Source organism: Mytilus trossulus, chromosome 3 (genome assembly GCF_036588685.1).
Source record: "Mytilus trossulus isolate FHL-02 chromosome 3, PNRI_Mtr1.1.1.hap1, whole genome shotgun sequence".
Taxonomy (NCBI): Eukaryota; Metazoa; Mollusca; class Bivalvia; order Mytilida; family Mytilidae; genus Mytilus; species Mytilus trossulus.
In genome coordinates this window covers 83,946,247-83,966,203 of record NC_086375.1, presented here as the reverse complement: position 1 = coordinate 83,966,203, position 19,957 = coordinate 83,946,247, and the positions used below count along the sequence as shown (strand labels likewise).

Below are 19,957 nucleotides of genomic sequence, written 5' to 3'. Positions count from 1 at the left end.
GTTGGGTACAGCATAAGTCTACAATTGAGCTGTTTAATAGTATTATCCTGGTTTGATCAATAAATATGTAGTTCTTTTGTATTTATAAATTATCAGTTCATTATAGTTGTTTATAAATTATAAAAGATGAATGAATGATTGGTTTTATGTCATGTATAATTCTCTTTACATTTATCTTTTCATAATATAAAACTATGTTTCAATGTTTTTTTCAAATATGGTATAACAAAGGAACAATGACTCAAAAGTTTGATAAAACATCTTTATTTTAAAACAAAAATTCAGTAAAATGAAATACTTTGTGAAAATATACCCGTACAATAACAAAACAGAACTCGAACATAACATAATAAAGATAAACTTTTTTGGACGGAAATAATATATTTTGTATGGAAATGCCTTTATATATGTTCACTTGAGGTATTGAAGTTGACCAAGTTATCAAAATTTTATATGCAAATAAGTCTTTTTAAGAATAGACTTACAAATAACATGGTCAACCAAAATTTAAAAATTAACGTTATAAACATGAAAATACTCTTGTGCACAGGAACATTAAGTCTTTTTATCATTTGACAATTCTTGTAAAATCAACTTTTCCCGAACATCAGTGCGACCTGAAAGTAAAAAAAAGGAAATAATTTCTAAAAATAACTATTATTATCTGGGGAGGGGGGACATTTTGGAAGGAAAACTAGATATAAGAATGACTAAGAAGAAAGAAAACACAAACTCTATGTTCGCAATGAAAATGTCAATGAAGTTGATCAAACAAAAATGTTTAGTCTGATTGATGACAGATATGTTGCCACCAGAAAAGTAGTCTGCTCTTTGAAATGTCTCTTTTTACCTATCATGTTATTTTCATTTAGTTATGATTAACAGGTTTTTTCAGTGCCGACAATAAATTTCAACCAACTAAACAATCTTTATATTTTTCTCAAGAAAATTCCCTAATTTGTTAAAATTTACAAGAAATTAACTGTTTTTTTAATTGCTTTCTTTCAGTAAACAATTCGTCAATATGTTTTCCGTATGCAGTGAACTCAGCGTATTTTTATGATCGCAAAACACATAGATAGGTCATTGATATAAACTATTATTATCTTATTGTACATGTTGAATATCAATAATGTGGTAATTTTTATAAATTTCCTGTTTACCAAACTTTGAATTTTACGAAAAACTAAGGATTTTCTTATTCCCGGCATAGATTACCTTGGCCGTATTTGGCACAACTTTTTGGAATTTTGGATCCTCAATGCTCTTCAATTTTGTAATTGTTTGGCTTTATAAAAATTTTGATATGAGCGTCACTGATTAGTCTTATGTAGACGAAACTACTATCAAGAATTGGATAAACATAAGTTTTCACCAATCTCTCAAATGACTTTGTGAAAATATTGTAATCATCATTTTTACCTGTATAAGAATGATTTTTTATGGATCGACTCAGTCAATCAAATGATGTACCTTTGTTTCACTTAAAACACAATTCTGACATTCTTTTTCTTTAAATAACCGAATACACAAACACTGCATGTGTAATCCATCTCTACGTAAGGGGTTCAATTGAAGTTCACATGAACACGGATCGAATGAGGTCCATTTTTTCACTTGCAAGTGAATAATTCATTATCAATGTTTCTTAGCTTAATTCGACCAAATTGAACCATACTGGCTGCTAAAAGCGAAGTATTATTTCCCTTTTTGACTATCATTAATGATTAAATCATACTTTAGACATTTTATATACCTCTCAGATAGTTCCCCTTTAATAGACCACTTTCGAGTTCATCCGTCACCGTCAAAAACTCGTCAATTATTCATGCTTTTATGACGTCATTTACCAGATAGAGGGGGTCGCCTGTATCCCTGCACTATTTACGTTCATCAAGCGTCTAAGTGATCGTCTTTGTGCAGGATAAACTAGAAATAATGGTTGTTCTGTAGTTACTTACTGACAATTCCCTGATGACAGCAGTGTTGATTGTCAATTTTGAGAATTCAATTTGCCGAATAATTCGTACAATATAGAATTATAGTTTTCTAACCACTTGCTCAACATTGGAAGGGAAGTGACGACGCCCCTAAACGCACAAATGACGGTTATAAAGGCGCGTATAATTGACGAGTTTTTCCGGTGACGGATGAACTCGAAAGTGGTCTATTGTTATATAATTTCAAAGCATTGAAATATAATTGCACAGGTCTGCCAAAATGAGAAACTAACAGTTTTATCAAATATAATCCAAAATGGTTTATCATTGACTAAATGTAAATTCTGCTAACCGTGTATTTTATCAAATAATTTGCAATCAGAAAACATTGCCAGGTTTAGAAAGTGTATATTTGTCAGTTCCAGATTACACGATAAGCAGTACTTTCCCTTGGTGTACCCAAATTTTAAGCCTAGTATCTTTCACTTACTTTTTGTCATGTTAGATTGATAATGTTTTGGACAATTAGAGGAAAAGGTTTTTATTTAGTGTTGGAATAAAAACAAATATTTTGTAAAATATCAGAGGTTTGGTTTACAAATGTAAATAATATAAAAAGAAGATGTGGTATGATTGCCAATAAGACAACTATCCACAAAAGACCAAAATGACACAAACATTAACATTTATAAGTCACCGTACGGCCATCAACAATGAGCAAAGCCCATACCGCATAGTCAGCTATAAAAGACCCCGATTAGACAATGTAAAACAATTCAAACGAGAAAACTAACGGCCTTATTTATGTAAAAAAAAATGAACGAAAAACAAAAATGTAACACATAAACAAACGACAACCACTGAATTACAGGCTCCTGACTTGGGACAGGCACATACATAAATAATGTGGCGGGGTTAAACATGTTAGCGGGATCCCAACCCTCCCCCTAAGCTGGGACAGTTGTATAACAGTACAACATGAGAACGAACTGTAAAAAATCATTTGAAAAAGGCTTAACTCATCAGATAGACAAAAAATACAAGTGGAAACTTATTTTATTCTAATAGATTATAACCTTACTTATATAATTGATAATAAACCTACCGCAATAATGATAATGATGATCTCTAACTCAAAGTTCCCTGAAATAAATAACTTTAAACTGTAATAAGTGTCATTTTTCTCACTATAACTGACAAAGATATGTTTAAGGCCTTTAAAATTACCAAAATACCAATTTAGGTTTTTTGAAGAGACAAGTTATAAAATGTTTGAGATGATCATTAGGAATTAAAATTAGCCGGTGTTGAATTGAGTACCTCATGGTGCATGAATTTCATCTTAGTTGTACATTTGTTAAGTATTGGTCTACAAGCATGGCACTTATATATATATATTTACGGTGCTAGTTTTATTAGCTTTATTGGTATACACTGTAACCGTCATCTTTTTCCCGAGTAATTTCTATTGATTTGTTTCTCTGCACATACCCTTTTTTTTTAGATAAACAAAGGAAAATAAGGTTCCTATTTGAATAGTAAATCATGGGTGAAAAAAACGAGTATTCTGTTAGCCTCGGATATGGTCACAGTCGATATTACACCGCCTTAATGTTCCTATAAAACCAGGTTCAATCAACCATATTCTACATTTAAAAATGCCTGTACCAAGTCAGGAACATGACAGTTGTTGTCCATTCATTTGATGCTTTTTATCATTTTATTTTGCCATTTAATTACGGACTTTCCGATTTGAATTTTCATCTCGGAGTCCAGTATTTTTGTTATTTTACTTTTTTCCAACAGTTGTCATCGCAACAGCAGCACTCATTCTCGAGTTATAACTATATTCAAAAGGACATACACATTTTTTTTCGAATCAAAGCACAGTATTGATGTAAGGTAAGACCAACGATATCCTTCTTTTGTTTTTCGTTTGAGAATAACATAGCGTTTTCGACAAAATTGATTTTAACTCTATGTTGTTTTTATGAAAATGCCTTTTATGTTATGACATAATTTCAAATCGCTTTTTTTAATTTCAGTAAATGGTGAAATGCGATTAGCCGTATGCAGATTACTAGAAGAACAACAACCAATAGCTAAATAACACTTCAACATGAATACATGGACGATTTGTTAGAATCTCTTCAGTATTAGTCCTTATAATGATACAAAACATTTTATCAGAAGCAATGAATATAAGCAATATAGTTAACTGCATTGTATTGTATTTACATTACTAGTACTTCCGGTAACATTTAAGGGCATACGCTACAGTTACAGGGAAGGTAATGACGTTGCTAACTTAAAATGTTATTTTCGCGACGTCAAACTGTGACATATCGGTAAAAGATGCATTTTCGACTGACTTTTATCATTCAAACTGATGTAATTTGAAAACGAATTCATGGACCCCTATTTTTCAAAACAGCAATTTGTTTCATTTTGCAGGGAGATTATGTGATCCAAATTTGATAAAACTGTATATAGAGGATTTTTTTAAAATTTTGAGAAACATGCAGCAAAAAATGATGTATTTTCCTCAATTCATGAACATTTGATAAATTTAAGTTATTTCTGAATATAAAAATGCATTATTCTTTAAGATACTTATAAATTTCAGCAAATTACCGATTATTTAACAAAAAACAGTTTGTGTTTATCTCTTATAACAAAAAAGTTATGTCTTTCTTTCGAAAAAGAAATTACGGCCACAAATCTGAATTTTGAGCAAATATACAAAACTTCGACCTCATTTTACTCAAAAAGTAGCACATAAAGGTATATTTTTTATTACATATTTGATTTAATCAGGTAACAAATAGCCTATATGCAAATTTTCATGAACTTGTAAATACAGGATCAAAACTGTATCGTATGCCCTTAACAAGAGATAAAAGGAGACTCTTTTCATATGGACGAACCGGTCTCGCTCTTTTGAATATACATGCTGATTTGGACGTGTTGATAGTAAAGACGAGTAACCAAAAAAGCGTATTCGTATTAGTATGCTTTACTAGAGTCAAAATATACATGGAGACATCGACAAGTGACGACGTTGCGGGCCTATTGTTACGTAAAATGGCGGTAAAACGTTAAGCAAATAAAAGAGTATAAAATACTAAACTGAAACTATAACTAATTCACAACACGTGTCATTCCCTCAGTTTATGTTTGCTTCCTTGATGATTATTTTATTAATAGATTGCATAAGATTAAAACATCAGTAAACTACAGTTTCCTCAATCTAAGATGCATACAAATGTGCTGCATGTTGCACTATACTCACTGAAGTTGGCTCCACTTGAAGTTGTAGTACTGGGAACAGCAGAAGGTGATTGTTCAACTAAAAAAAACCCCAGTAAATGAATTGTAGTGTGTAAGGATAATTTGAATTGTGTAAACTTATACTTCATGTCTGCTTTTAAGAATATAAGAACATGAAATCGATTTCTTTAAGAAAATCATTTTGGTTACAATCAGCAGTACCACAATCTGTTAGTAAAGCCGGTTTTTGTTTAAAAAAATACACAATTGCGGAAAGTGTTTTTCGTTGTATGAATTTGTTTTTCCTATATTTATCTGGTCACAGAGAAATAATTAAAAAAAACTATTGCTAAAATGAACATGGATGGAACTACAAACATTTGATGTTTGGGGAATGCTATTGGATGTTGGGTGCGCTTATAAAACAAATTTGACAAAATTGTAAAACAATATACAAAAAAAACTTGATTTAGGAACACAAATCTCATCGACATACTTGGCAGAGTCCTGTGTTTAAAAGGACAAGTAAGAAGCTTATACTTCATTTTTGAGACACACACCAGTGTTAAGTTTTAAAATCCACTAAAATACTGAAGATTGTGACCCCTATCCCTACAAAGGAAAACACACCAACAAACCATCATTAACAAAATAAGCTGTCAAAAGGATAGTTTGCAAAGAACAAAAACAATTTTTTTAAGGAAAAATACGGTTATACATCTTGTACATAAATCAGAAATCTAATTTGAACAAGCTGAGAAGAGATATTTTCTTACCACACAAATTGCACGATACCATGCATGTTTGTTCCATGTTCAAATTATCTGATATACAATTTCCTGCGGCTGCTCCTGCCGTACATGTAGCGTTATCACCTGTATCTGCACACGTTACTGCAAATAAATGGCATACATAAATATAGGAAACGTGAGAAAACACAACTAAGAACAAAAGTGTTATTGCTCAAATGATTAAACTCATTTGAAAATTCATTTAAGTAGGCTATTGTAGATTTAGGACACCTTAGATTTTTTTAAGGTAGATTGATGGTATACCGCCATCTTGGATTGTACAATCACAGTACAAAATCGGTCTAGTTATTTGCCTAAATCTGCAAATTAAGAAACATAATTGCAATTCAATAGCTAGACTGTTTTTTCTATTTGAAGAAAACTTATTAATTAATAGTATTATACAAAATATTTTAACAAATATCATTTTTTCTGGTTTTCAAATCATTTTTTTCAAATGAGCCATTTAAGGGGAGATAACTCTTTTAGTACAAAATTTATACTGGTCTAATAGGGAATTTTTTTATTTTCACTTGTAGCAAGAAAACAAGTTCGGTGACACCATGTTTTCTTTTCATTTTCTTAAAACATATTATGAAACCTTTCTTCTAACAATTTATTTCAAAATTCTATCTCATAGAATTTTTTTTATGCACAATAATGTGTTTTTTCATGAACAAACTAACCAAATTTTTGCAATTTTCAACGACTCATTGCTTGAAAAATAGCACGGTGACCCATACTTTTTATTATATTTTTGAAAAGAGCATAGTAAAATCTTCATTTTGGCAAATTATAAAAAAATTCTGTCTCAAAAAATATATACTGGTGATCTACCTTAAAGACATCAGTAAAATATAAAAATATCTATTTTGTGAAAGATACAATATTGTGAAAGCATGTCATGCATTTTGAAAGAATACCTATAAATATTGTGATGTTTAGCCCTGATATATATAACACATCACATTGTTTTACTTACCATCACACTGAAGTCCACCATAACCAGGTAAACATTCACAACGACATGATATAGCATTAAATACACCATTATTGTCACAAGTTACATGTTTACACGTGTTACAGTATCCACCAGTAAAGGGATATCGACAATTACATTTGCTTCCGTACTGTTTTTCATTGCATATACATTCACAGTTGGATTCGTTAACGGCAGCTCCATTATTACATTGCGTTGAGCATTGACTGGTACATAGATTCCCTGTTAAAGATATTCAAAATTGCTTTGACTATAATAAAATATATATCCTTCACGGATAGTTTATTTTGAGAATAATTGAAGATCAAATAACCTAAAATAGGAATATATATTTAAATTAGTAAACTCAACTTAGTGAAGAATAACTCAAGTACGTGCTTAGAAATATATATTAAAAATAAGAACACATATTACGCTCCAACGGACGTTATCTAATAGCCGTATAAAAATCATCTTCATACTCTAGAAAATATTCCCGGAATTATATAACTTTATTTATTGCACATTTGGTACATGTACTAAAAGGATCTTAGAATAAAACACCCTAAGTTATCTCACCATTAAATTGATAAACACCTTTTTGATTTGATTAATGAATCGAACCAGATCAAACAATATTTACATGATTTAATCGCAAAAAAAATATCATTGATTCGTTTAATCATTCGATGAGAGTTACCTTGAGATGAGACGAATTATTCTAAAAAATCAGTTTAATCTTGTCAAATATTTTTTGAGAAAATTACGGTTTTGTATCTATGTAACTGTAGATAAATAAAGGCAACAGTAGTATACCGCTGTTCAAAACTCGTAAGTCGATTGGGGGAAAAAAATCGTGGTAACAAACTAAAACTTAGGGAAACGCATTACATATAAGAGGAGAACAACGACACAACATTAAAATATAACACACAAAGAAACGACCTAAGCATTAGACAAATTACGATAAGAATAACATGTCCTTCATATACGTTTGCTTTACCAAACGTAGTTTAAGAAGTTTTTATATAATGTAATCTTCTCTAGTTTCTAAAACCTGTACCGTAACGACAGAAAGTTTCAATACATATATAATTTCAACTTTCTAGCATAAAATATGATTACACATAAAATCTCTGCCGATACTGATGATTATGACACATAGGAAATATGCCCTCTTTTGTTATCTTCATAGTTTTAAAGTATTCTATTATCTAATACATATCGAAAAGAAGAAATTATTTCCAAACGAAAGGAAAAAAAAACCAATTCAGTACAAACAATCGAAACAAGTAATTCATCAGTGATTGCTCTTTTATAATTTGATATTGACGCTGGAAATAAAGATTAAAAAAATCATCAATATTTCAGGCTTTAAATGTATTTTTTTTTCTCATAAGAATTGTATTCCTTATACCAAAATATACAAGGTATGTTCATTGAAAACCCCCTCGAGAAGCCTTCATTATATATTATTCATTGTTGTATTGTATTGTTTTATTATTTGCTTTTATACAGTAACAAATAGTTACCATTGTTTCTAAAAGTAAAATTGATATTCCATAAAATTCTGTTTTCCCTAATTTTGTTTGATATTTACCCATCCATAGAGTTATACGTACTCGAAGCTAGTTAAGAAATATTGGTCACGTTGTCGTTTCTAGTTGCTCACATGTATGTTTTCCGTATTTTTCAGACTTTAAGTGTTTGTTAGCTGTGTGCTGTCGTAGCACGTTTTTGGTTGTTCCTAACATTGTCAATATATATGTAGACCATTACATTAATTGGAGAAACATGAGTGTGTTTAAAGTACACGAATGCCCCACCTCTATAACTTTCAATGTCCAGTGGACCGTAAAATAGAAGTTAAAACTTTGGAATTAAAATTGAAAAGATCATTCATAGGTAACATGTGAATTAAGTTTTAAGCTGATTGGACTTCATAAAAAAACACCTTTACCAAAACACTTTGATCTGAAGCGAGGCAGAAAAAAATACGGAAGAACAAACAATTAAAAACAAAACCCCCCTAGCGGTGCATAAAAAAAAACCAACAACTTTAAACTAAAGTTACTTTTCGGATAAACATACCCGTATATCCAGTAGGACAATCACAAGCACACATATCTGTACTCCATGTACCACCATTCTCACATGTCCCAGTACACGAATCAACTGAAAAGATAAGTATGAGTAACAAAATAAAAAATAAGACTGGATAAGATTGCCACTGAAACTACACTGAAACTACTTTACCAGAGACCCGATGACGTAGATAGTTAGCAACCATAGATCACTGTACGATTGATGTGTTTACTGCTGGTTTCACAGACAGAACATCCTTATTCGGTTAAGTGTTGGAAATAAGACCGATGCACCGTCCTCACATTAAAAAAACATGAATGTTTCATGATACATCAAAATAAAGCAATGAAGGACCATGCTTGGTCAGATTCTGGTGTTTTCGATCTTATTAAACTCTTTGCTTTCATTACAGCGTCATTTCACCCTGTTTCTGATCAAAATAAAATAAAATAAAATAAAGTCAGGAATGTGACAGTTCTTGTCTATTCGTTTTTGATGCGTTTTGTTATTTGATTTTGCCATGTGATTATTGACTTTCCGTACTGAGTTCAGTATTTTTGTGATTTTAGTTTTTCCTAATGTAACATTTATGAATGACTACCAACAGTATTTGAGATCTATAAAGTGCATTAACTCTTGCTTCCATTCTCATTTAGTCAACACGTGAACTGTTCATATGGTAAGGTATTTTATATAAACGAATGCTTAGGTCAAATTGTATTTACCATAGTGCTATCAATTTTAGGTGTATCGATTGAGATGGAATGACTTTCAAACAGGAATAATTAAGCTATTTTGTTATTTTTCACAGTTAACCCTCATATCGTTTGAAGTATAGCTCAATATTTCATGTAATACACATTGCGGTAGAAATAGTGACGACTGTTTAGATTACAGCGGCAGTTTGACAGACCGTTTCCAGAAAAACTTCATGAATCTTAACTGTTGAGAGGGTATTTCTTTTTTAAAATGCAAAGGACAAAAAGAAATAGGGAATAACTAGATAACTATATTAAAATATATAGTTTGGTCGTCATTGTGAAACTTTCAATATGTACTTTTAAAGTTGAATTTATAATGTTATAGAATTAGTGCCTGTCCGTATTTACACTTTGCCCAAACAAATAATTTTAGTTTAAAGATTTTCAAAATACCTCAATATGGCAGGAGTTATATAACCACAAAAAAGGAAAAAACATATTAATGAAAGAAAAGACAAATTGATAAATATTATATTAACATGACTTACTATTAGTTGGCGCAGAATACAGATACTGCATTCGAGTATTAGTGTTTGATCCCATGCTATACACCTGTAAATAAATAGACAAAAATATATGAGACCAAAAGCAGCAGAACAAACTTCAGATTGGCAAAGTAATGGCTAGCCATTAAACAAGGTAGAACTGCATATTTTTCTTTAAATGTCCTGTACTATGTCAGGAGTATGGTATTATTATCTACTGTACGTATCTATGTATGTTTTTTCGTTTTAAATCGGGATATAATGAAGAACTATCAATTCATAAAGTTAGAGTTTTTTTTAGACTTCGTTGAGGAGAGACATTTGCAAACTGTTTCCGGTGTTTTGTTTCAGTTTGTAATGAAGCCAGTTGAAAGAAAACAATATGGTTGGTCAATAATGTTTTAAACATGACCATAGAGATTATTTGGCTCGTTTCCTCAGTTATGGTTAATAATTTGAAACCTCTGCCTTGACTGAATGTTGAAATTTATGATGATGACATTTAAAATACAACCTCTTATGATGTTTAGTTGTAATAACATTTGACACAGAAATTAACAACTATAGTACGCATATTGCTTTCAACAATTTTCAACGCGCATACCGCTTAGTCAGCTATCAAACGCACAATAATGACAAAATGTTAAACAATTCAAAGGAGAAAAACTATCGCCTAATTCAGAACACAAAAAAAGGAACGATAAACAAATATATAACATAGAAACAAACGACAACCACTAAATTACTGGCCCCCGAATATGGACAGGTATATGCACACAGAATGTGCGGGGTTAAACATTTTGCAGGGATTCCACCCCATCCTCATCCTCACACCAGTACAACTTAGGAAAGAACGATAAAACTATCAATATCAGTTTTAAAGAGAATAAGTCATCAGATAGATGCAAATAAAAATAGCACGGGTACTTGTACATACATCCATACAACAAAATATTTAAGTAAAGATCTGCGAGTACTCCCAGTTACTGACAGCAAGTTCAACAAAATAATAAAAAAACATGCATCTAAGGTTAAATCATTAATAAGTTCACATCAAACATCCAATAGATTTAGTGTAAAAACGTCAGAAACAGTCAAAAAGATACATAACTTTGTACAATGCCAAAATACAGGTATCAACAGATTGTAGATCCCTGAGTGTGCATATATATATATATACAGCAATAATATTAAGTTAGCTTTTAAAGTTTTACTGAAAACAAAATCAATATTAATACCAATAAAACAAAATTCAAAGATCTAATTACATAGTTGAATTGGTAGCCTTAAAATAAGTTTATTTAAAGGATCGATAAGTTTATTAGGATTGTTTCTAAATTTCTGGACATTGTGAAAATGAGGATGTGCTAACCTGTTTGAAATAAAGTTTTATACAGGTAGACAAACTTCAAAACTAAATCTTTATATCTATGAATGAATTTGATGAAAGATGTTTTTTTTCAATTTTTGGTAACGTAACCCCTGGCTTTATGAATTACCAATTGCACATTTCATGCATGATAGCAATATAAAACTTGTTTCTATTTATGAAAGTATAACTGGTTTAGAAGTTCTTACTTTGTGAATTTAAGTGACATATCCAAATACACGAATTGCCAACACAGAACATTTATTTCCTAATACATAATTTTAGCTAAAAATGTAAAATGTTTACAAACCTTCACAACCACTGGCTTTGTCAATGGTCCTTTGGCATGCATTACCGCAACAAAAGCATCATTATGCCACAAAGTTCCGCCAAAATTAATTGGATTTTCTCCAGTTTGAAATATCCTGCTATCACCGGCTATGCTACTCGTTATAATTGGTTTTCCCTCTTTAGAAAATATTTCTGAAATGAAAGACAGTCCAGTACCCATTTTTAAAATGTTTTCCTCTATACATTTAAGGGTGAATTCTAAATTCATAAGAAATTGTATAGAACTGACTGGTGATTTTCTTTAATGTAGTATCTGACATAAACCAGTTCGTTTCATTTTTTCATTTTTTTATGTTTCTCATTTTGTCGTGCCAAATTTAACTCTTTATACCTTATATGTTTGCTCAAAGTGGAAGGCAGTACTTTGACGTAATTGTTTGCATACTCTCCAAATTTTTCCTGATGAATAAGTGTTTCATATGCACAAATTTCATCTTCATATTTGTATGTGTGCAACTGATAAGCATTCTACAGAAATTCATATGCTGACGATGTCATCTCCCTGTACTACAGTATTATATATAAAAATGTGTCATAAAATGCATAGAATTGTTTATGAGTGAGTAAAGATGTATGTTTTTCATTGTATTTCAGTATCATCGATATTTTTTATTGAAATTCTGAAGTACTGATTTTTCTTTTATTCAATTAATATTACAAAGGTTAGATACATTTTTTTTATTAACTTCCTTTAGATTTAATTTTAGTCTTGGGATTCTCATGACAAAATCGATTATGCAACATTTTTGCAGAACCATATCAGTGATGGTTACTGTCAATCACTTTTCCTGATAGTCACAAGCAGTTTACTGTTATATTTTTTGATTTCCTGAATTATCTGTAATACTATTACAAAAAGTTATATAGTTTCCACATCGCCTTTTAGACAACATAAATTAATGTTCTGTTCTCGACTTTTCTAATAAGCTTTCATTTGCGTTTAATTTTTTGCTACTTAGGAATATGTATTGTGTGACCTTAGAAAAGTATATTTCATTTTTAATGCATCGTTTTATTTTGATTTCCGTTAAAATTTGGTGAATACGTTTAAGTGTGAATGTATATACAGTTCGAAACGAGTCAGCATAAAAGATACTCAGACTAGAATGCAAATCCTCAAAATCTGAAAAATAAAATGTTTGGTTGGATATCTACGTGATCCGATCATCCTCGACTCGATAGACATCTAAATGATTGTAAAAGTAAAAACTTGAGTCGCAAATAACCAGTTGAGGTTAATATCAATATCACACAAATGATCCTTCTTTTCATTTTGAATACATGTGTTAGGTGAAACTAACATACTATAAATGCAATGTTAAAGCTGTTACCTGTGTAATATTGCTTCATATCATTCCATACAAATGACATTTCTATGTTATATGCACCAACTGGAATTTTTGTCCACTCTTTTCGTTGCCCTATATAAAATATACATACTTTAATAAAATGTTCATTATAAATCGGAAAACGCATTGATAATTTGCACGGACAGTCGTGAAGACTGTTAATGTCTGATTGATATTGACCTGCCTGTAGCTAATATTTTACTGAAAATATGTGTTTCGTCCTAAAAAGGACGACGGGTGACGGAATATTTACATTAGCAATAGGATTAGCAATAGGATGTTCATGATTACTATGAAATACTTATTAACAAGAATGTGTCCAGAGTACACGGATGCCCCACTCACACTATCCTTTTTCATGTTCTATGGACCGTGAAATTGGGTAATAATCTAATTTGGCATTAAAATTAGAAAGATTATACCACATGTATGGGGAACATATGAAGTAAGTTTCAAGTTGATTGGACTTCAATTTCATCAAAAACTGCCTGGACTAAAAACTTTAACCTGAAACTCCCACTTTCATTTTCTATGTTTAGTGGACCGTGAAATTGAAGTCAAAAGTCTAATTTGGCTTTAAAATTAGAAAGATCATATCATAAGCAACAAGTGTACGTCAGCTTCATCAAAAACTACCTTGACCAAAAACTTTAACCTGAACGAACGGACGCACAGACGAACGAACGGAGCCACAGACCAGAAAACATAATGCCCCTCTACTATCGTAGGTGGGGCATAACAACCATATAAGTCTGAGGGGAAAAATCAATGGTGCAGCGCATGAAGTGTATTGGTAGCTACAATTTTAATTTTCGATAGTTATTGGTGAATGTATTTGACTACATAATAAATATTTACTGTTTACAAATTTTTTAATTTTATGAAATACTTAGTCTTTTCTACCTCAGGCATAGATCACCTTAGCTGTATTTGTCAAAACTTTCAGGAATTTTAGTTCTTAATCATCAATGCTCTTCAACTTCGTACTTTATTTGGCCTTTTTAAATTTTTGGGATTCGAGCGTCACTGATGAGTCTTTTGTAGACGAGACGCGCGTCTGGCGTATATTAAATTTAAATTTGTCCTGGTATCTATGAATCTATGATGAGTTTATTTCAAAACCATATATTACTATCTTAATTTGAAATGCAATAACAAACGAAGACTATGCAAATAACATTGATAGAGTCGCCAATGCATACATAATACTTTAAACTTCAGTAATATGAAAGGTGTTATCCATTCCCTAGATGTTTTTTAGCGTTTGATTTTGCCATTTGACTTTCCGTTTTGAATTTTCTTCGGAGTTCGATATAATTTGTTATTATAATTTAGGAAAAGCAATGCATTTTAATATTATACACTATGAATGCAAATAAAACCTGTAAGCAAATCAGTCATCAAGGTCAAACATATTTAAAACAAGAATCAAAATAACTAATTTGGTGAATATGTTGAACTCATCTATCCCATCGAACTTGAAGATAAAGGATAGTTACGTCAACTCTGCTTTCTTGAATTACGTCTGGAAATTGACAATACAGGTCGATTGAAAACAAAACTATACGATAACAGAGATGAACTCAGTATATATCTCCTAATTGATACGTTAATCCCGGGCTTTGATTTCCTATCATGATTTCTTTGATAATTGTCCTTTAATTTGGGTACAATACAAGAAAGCAATTTTAGTTTCTATAAGCTTGAAACAGATCATATCAAAGATCAATTACAAAAACGGATTCATATAAATTTATAGCCAACGCGACGAGAGAAGATTTTAATCGATTATACATTTGTTTTGTGATTCAGTGAATCATGTAACGTCACATTGGAGGCCGATAAGATGGTTGGAATATTAGACAATAATTTGAGGAACAGGCGTCGATTAACACCGGACGTTGATCTGAGTTTCACATAGATAACATAGATACATTATGTATTTTAGGAAATACATTACCAATAACAAACACATATCAATATTTACATTGTGCCACATCATCAGTATAATTTCCCTCTCGGATATTACATGTACTATTGTCACCATTACACACGCCACATCCATCAAATACTCCAGCATTCAGAGTATTGTTACAGTCGAATCTCTACAACAGAAACAACTTTATATCAAAGAAGTGTATACTCTTAATTATCATTTCAATTTTATAATAGATATTATAATGTATATATAAGTAATTTGCTCGCTCCCTTATCAATTTTTGAAATGTGAAAATTTCACAAACAACTTTTTAAAATTTATTTTAGAGACATTTTGGATATCATGTTTTAGTTCGGTTTTATTTGATTGACTGTGATGTGTGTTTGCTGAAATTTATTTTCCCCCCGAAAGTTTGATAAATATTCTCTTTGATAGAAGGAATTATGTACATGTGTCTTTTACATAGAATAAAGAAATAGCACGACGAGTGCCGTATACGTTACAGGAAATGCTTGCCCTTCATGAGCACCCGGTTTCACTCCCAGTTTTTAGTGGAGTTCGTGTTGTTTCTAATTTTTATTTATAACTGTAGATGAAAATGTCCCTTTGTTTTGTGAATCTGTGTTTGCTCATTGGTTTTGATTGTTAATGTCTTACACATTGTATGTTAAAATAACATTAAAAAGGTAGAGTTATGATACTTGGATTGACAAAATTTTGTTTTATTTTGTTTATATTCAATAGGTTACTACTATATACATTGATTATTTGTGTTGCCTAATCATACGCCATGTCTTACTCAAGATAGAAGATGTTTGCCTTGGTAAATATATTTTGGAAAAAGTAGGAACAGTTGTTTTGTTCATAAATACCAGTGTAATTAAATCCAATATCTCAATTGCAAGGATACATATATAGAATTTGAAGTTACAAGGCAAATTGTACACTGTATGATGGTTTTTAGTGCACATTTATTTTCTGATTTGAACACGTGCGCCCTCGACTGAATCCTCCCTGTAACAAGACACTGGATGTAAACAAACATATTTTATGGCTGAAAAAAATGTTCTTTTAAAAAGTCATTCCATGGTTGTATTTTGTTTTAGAGAAAACAAGTCATCACTATATGTAGCACAAACCAACACTAAGTTAATCAAAGCATACCTTCTTCGGTTGTCAATCTTCACTTTTAATTTCTTTAAAATAACTCGTAACAATTTCATTACCTGACAATAACCCTCTAAGCAAGCGGAATAAAACCCTGGACGTCGGGAATATTGCTTTGCATCAGCTGCATCTAAAGTTCCAGGACATGGTGTACCGTTTTCTATCAATCCAAATCTTGTCAAATCAGGTCTAGTATACCCCGGAGCTGATTTACACAAAACTTCACATACACCATGGTCTAAAATGTGATGGTTTAGTTATTATTTAGAAAGTGATATTTGATGCAAAAATCATTAAGATAGGCAAAACAAACAACAAAAGAAATTCTACAAAACCAACAAAACAAACTAGAGACTCTAAAGAGCCTGTGTCGCTCACCTTGACCTATGTGTATATGAAATAATGGACACAGATGGATTCGACAAAAAAATTAGTTTTGGTGTTGGTGATGTGTTTCTAGATCTTACTTTACTGGACATTATTGCTGCTTACAATGATCACTATCTATAATGAACTTGGCCCAGAAGTGACAGTGGAAGATAGGTTGTAAAAATTTACTATAATATAAAGGGAAATAAGTCCTTAAGGGATCAATTGCCCATTTTAGTCATGTTGACTTATTTGAAGTTCTTACTTTCCTGTACATAACTACTGGTTTAAAATTATCTCTATCTACATTGTATATTAATATTAAAGATAATAACCAACAGCTGCAAAATGTTCTAAAAATGATAAATTCAGGGGCAGCAACCCAACAAAAAATTGCGTAATTGGTCGGAATATTTCAGGGCAGAGAGATCTTGACCTAACAAACAATTTTATCCTATGCAGAATTTGCTCTAAATGCTTTGGGTTCAGAGATGTGAGTTAAAAACTGCATTTTACCCATTGTACTATTTTTACCCATGTCGGTCATCTCGCCAGCAAGCCGGGTCATTGGACACATTTTTTTAAACTAGATAACCTAATGATTATTGTGGACAAGATTGGTTCAATTTGTCTTAGTAGTTTCAGGAGAAGATTTTTGTTAAGGATAACAAAAATACGAAAATTGTTTAAAATTGACTATAATGGGCAATATCTCCTAAAGGGGTCACCTGATCATTTTGGTCATGTTGACTCATTTGTAGATCTTATTTTGCTGAACATTATTGCTGTTTACAGTTTATAGTTTATCTCTATCTATAATAATATTCAAGATAATAACAAACAACGGCAAAAAATCCTTAAAATAGATTTAAGCAAAAATCTACATTTCACCCCTATGTTTTATTTTTAGCTATGACAGCCATCTTGTTTGGTTGGCCGGGTCACTTTTTTCAAACCAGATACCCCGATGATGATTGTGGCCAAATAGTATCAAAGGTACCAGGATTATAAGTTTGCTTAAATTTTTTCGCTAGTTTCAGAGAAGAAGATTTTTGTAAAGGTTAACGACGACAGACGACGGACGCTACTTTAAGTGATTACAAAAGCTCACTTGACCTATCAGGTCAGGTGAACTAAACATAGGGTTGTAAGGGATATCAGTAGGTCGCCAACAATACATGTTTTCCTATCAATTATAAAGTTTTAAAAAATAGTTTGTCATCAACATTAAACATCACAAAATGATATAAAAAGCAGTTATAAATAACAGCCGTTGCCGATGCCTCTTACGGGCATAACAAGGGGCGTTTATTCTGTCGACATATCCGATCTCGTTTCTGTGAGGTCGTTTATACAAATCATAATTAAAAAAACTAAATATGTCTATTAATAACTATGCTGCACTAGTATTCGAAGACCCAAATGTTGCAAATCAATTGTTCAATCGCCATGACAGATATATTGTTTTCCTCGCCGATAAAGCCCAAAACAGTAGTATTTTTTTGGTAAATGAGAGTTAATTTTTTACATACTTAGTGATGAGTAAATAGTTCCTGAAGCTGTATATTCAGTCCCATTAATGATGTTGTTATCAATAAGCTTTTGACAAGTCTCTGATGCTCTTTGTTTTATAAGATTAGAATCCTTGTTACTGTCCCCAGCACAGGGCTGAAAAATATTTGTTATTAATTTATTTGTGAGCAATATTTGGAGGGGGATTTTGTCATTCTGTTCATAATTATGATTGGTATCACCTTTTTTTTTATGACAATCTAACGTATAGTGTATTATTTTATCTATTCAATTCTTTTAAGGAAATGCACTTATCACAGATACAAGGATAAGAAAGTGTAAAATAACTATTTGAACATTCATAAAAATCTATAGAGAACCTATAAAAGAATTTTATGTGATGTCAGCCTGGAAATGAGGAACAAACGATTATGTGTATAAATAACGTACTAATAAATGAAACAGAAAGATTCAAGTGAAAGGTTTAGCTAGCTTTAAAACCTGTTGTTATCTACTATTTTATCCATTAGAAAATGCCTGTACCAAGTCAGGAACATGAGAGTTGTTATTATTTCGTTTGATGTTTTTCAGCATTTGATTTTTGAATTTGCTTACGAACTTTCCGTTTAGAATATTCCTAGGAGTTTGCTATTATTTTGCTATTTAACTTTCTACAGTAGAGGCAAGATTACCGTAAGATTGCAGCCTTCAGCTTCGTACTCATTTCCAACGCAATTTGCACTGTTCTTTGGACTGAAATATATATTAAAAACGATAAACCAATTATTTACATAACATCAAACCAGACACAACAATAACAGGAAAGCAAATGAACAACAGAACATTGAAGTGCTGCGAAATTAAACACCAACATACATAGTAACAGACTATTTGATAACAACTGCCGTATTCATGACTTCTTATAAGACATTTGAAGAAAAAATTGTGAGCTCAAACTTAACGTCGGTATTACCGTCTCATAAGTTCTTTGACTCATACTAAAAATCGTCGGCATTACCGTTTTTGAGGATGTAGAGTGTAACAATACAGCAGTGTAAACAAGTAAGCGAATTATTTATTTAAGTGAAATTTTAAATGCAATATGTCATATAGATATTTGAAAAACAACAAATTACAATTAAATTCCCCCGCCCCCTGAAAACGTACGTCGGATTATCACATCTTCTTCGTCTGTATACAAGGCCTCGTCCACATGTCCGGGAGCAGGTAGTCGATGATTCCCAGGTTGACCATCCTCCTGCACGTACTTCAAGATTAGATAATTGAGCTTCAGACCAAGCTTTACAGGCACCAGCAAAGCAGATCTATGATATAAACGCAACATTTTATGTGCAACAATTAAACTATGCAACTAACATAGTTTGGAAAAAGTATAAAATTTGTTAGTTATTATAAGATAATCACAAACTGAAAAAAAAACCGAACTTCATTCCCGAAATACAAACAATATACTGATATTTTTTTCCTTTTTATGGTATCGATGATTGGTAGGTTCTTTTTTCTGTGAACTTTTTTTTTTGGACTGAATTTTTTCTTCCAATTCAATTATCATCATACCTATTGTCGATA

The 19,957-nt window shown here is 31.4% G+C and overlaps 1 protein-coding gene across 1 annotated transcript in view; it reads right to left on the bottom strand.

Annotated features, from left to right (window-relative positions):
- Positions 1–284: 284 nt before the first annotated feature.
- Positions 285–19,957, bottom strand: part of LOC134711090 (A disintegrin and metalloproteinase with thrombospondin motifs 18-like) — a 47,267-nt gene continuing 27,594 nt past the window's right edge. The window contains exons 15-29 of the mRNA XM_063571524.1: positions 19,535–19,692; positions 19,060–19,120; positions 18,388–18,523; positions 16,546–16,724; positions 15,368–15,485; positions 14,743–14,762; positions 13,363–13,564; positions 11,991–12,163; positions 10,315–10,378; positions 9,072–9,155; positions 6,984–7,223; positions 5,987–6,103; positions 5,233–5,289; positions 3,046–3,083; positions 285–617 (exon numbers count right to left, since the gene is read on the bottom strand). Coding sequence (XP_063427594.1) covers positions 591–617; positions 3,046–3,083; positions 5,233–5,289; positions 5,987–6,103; positions 6,984–7,223; positions 9,072–9,155; positions 10,315–10,378; positions 11,991–12,163; positions 13,363–13,564; positions 14,743–14,762; positions 15,368–15,485; positions 16,546–16,724; positions 18,388–18,523; positions 19,060–19,120; positions 19,535–19,692 — 1,674 coding nt within the window. The 3' untranslated portion in view covers positions 285–590. The remainder of the gene's footprint in view (positions 618–3,045; positions 3,084–5,232; positions 5,290–5,986; positions 6,104–6,983; positions 7,224–9,071; positions 9,156–10,314; positions 10,379–11,990; positions 12,164–13,362; positions 13,565–14,742; positions 14,763–15,367; positions 15,486–16,545; positions 16,725–18,387; positions 18,524–19,059; positions 19,121–19,534; positions 19,693–19,957) is intronic.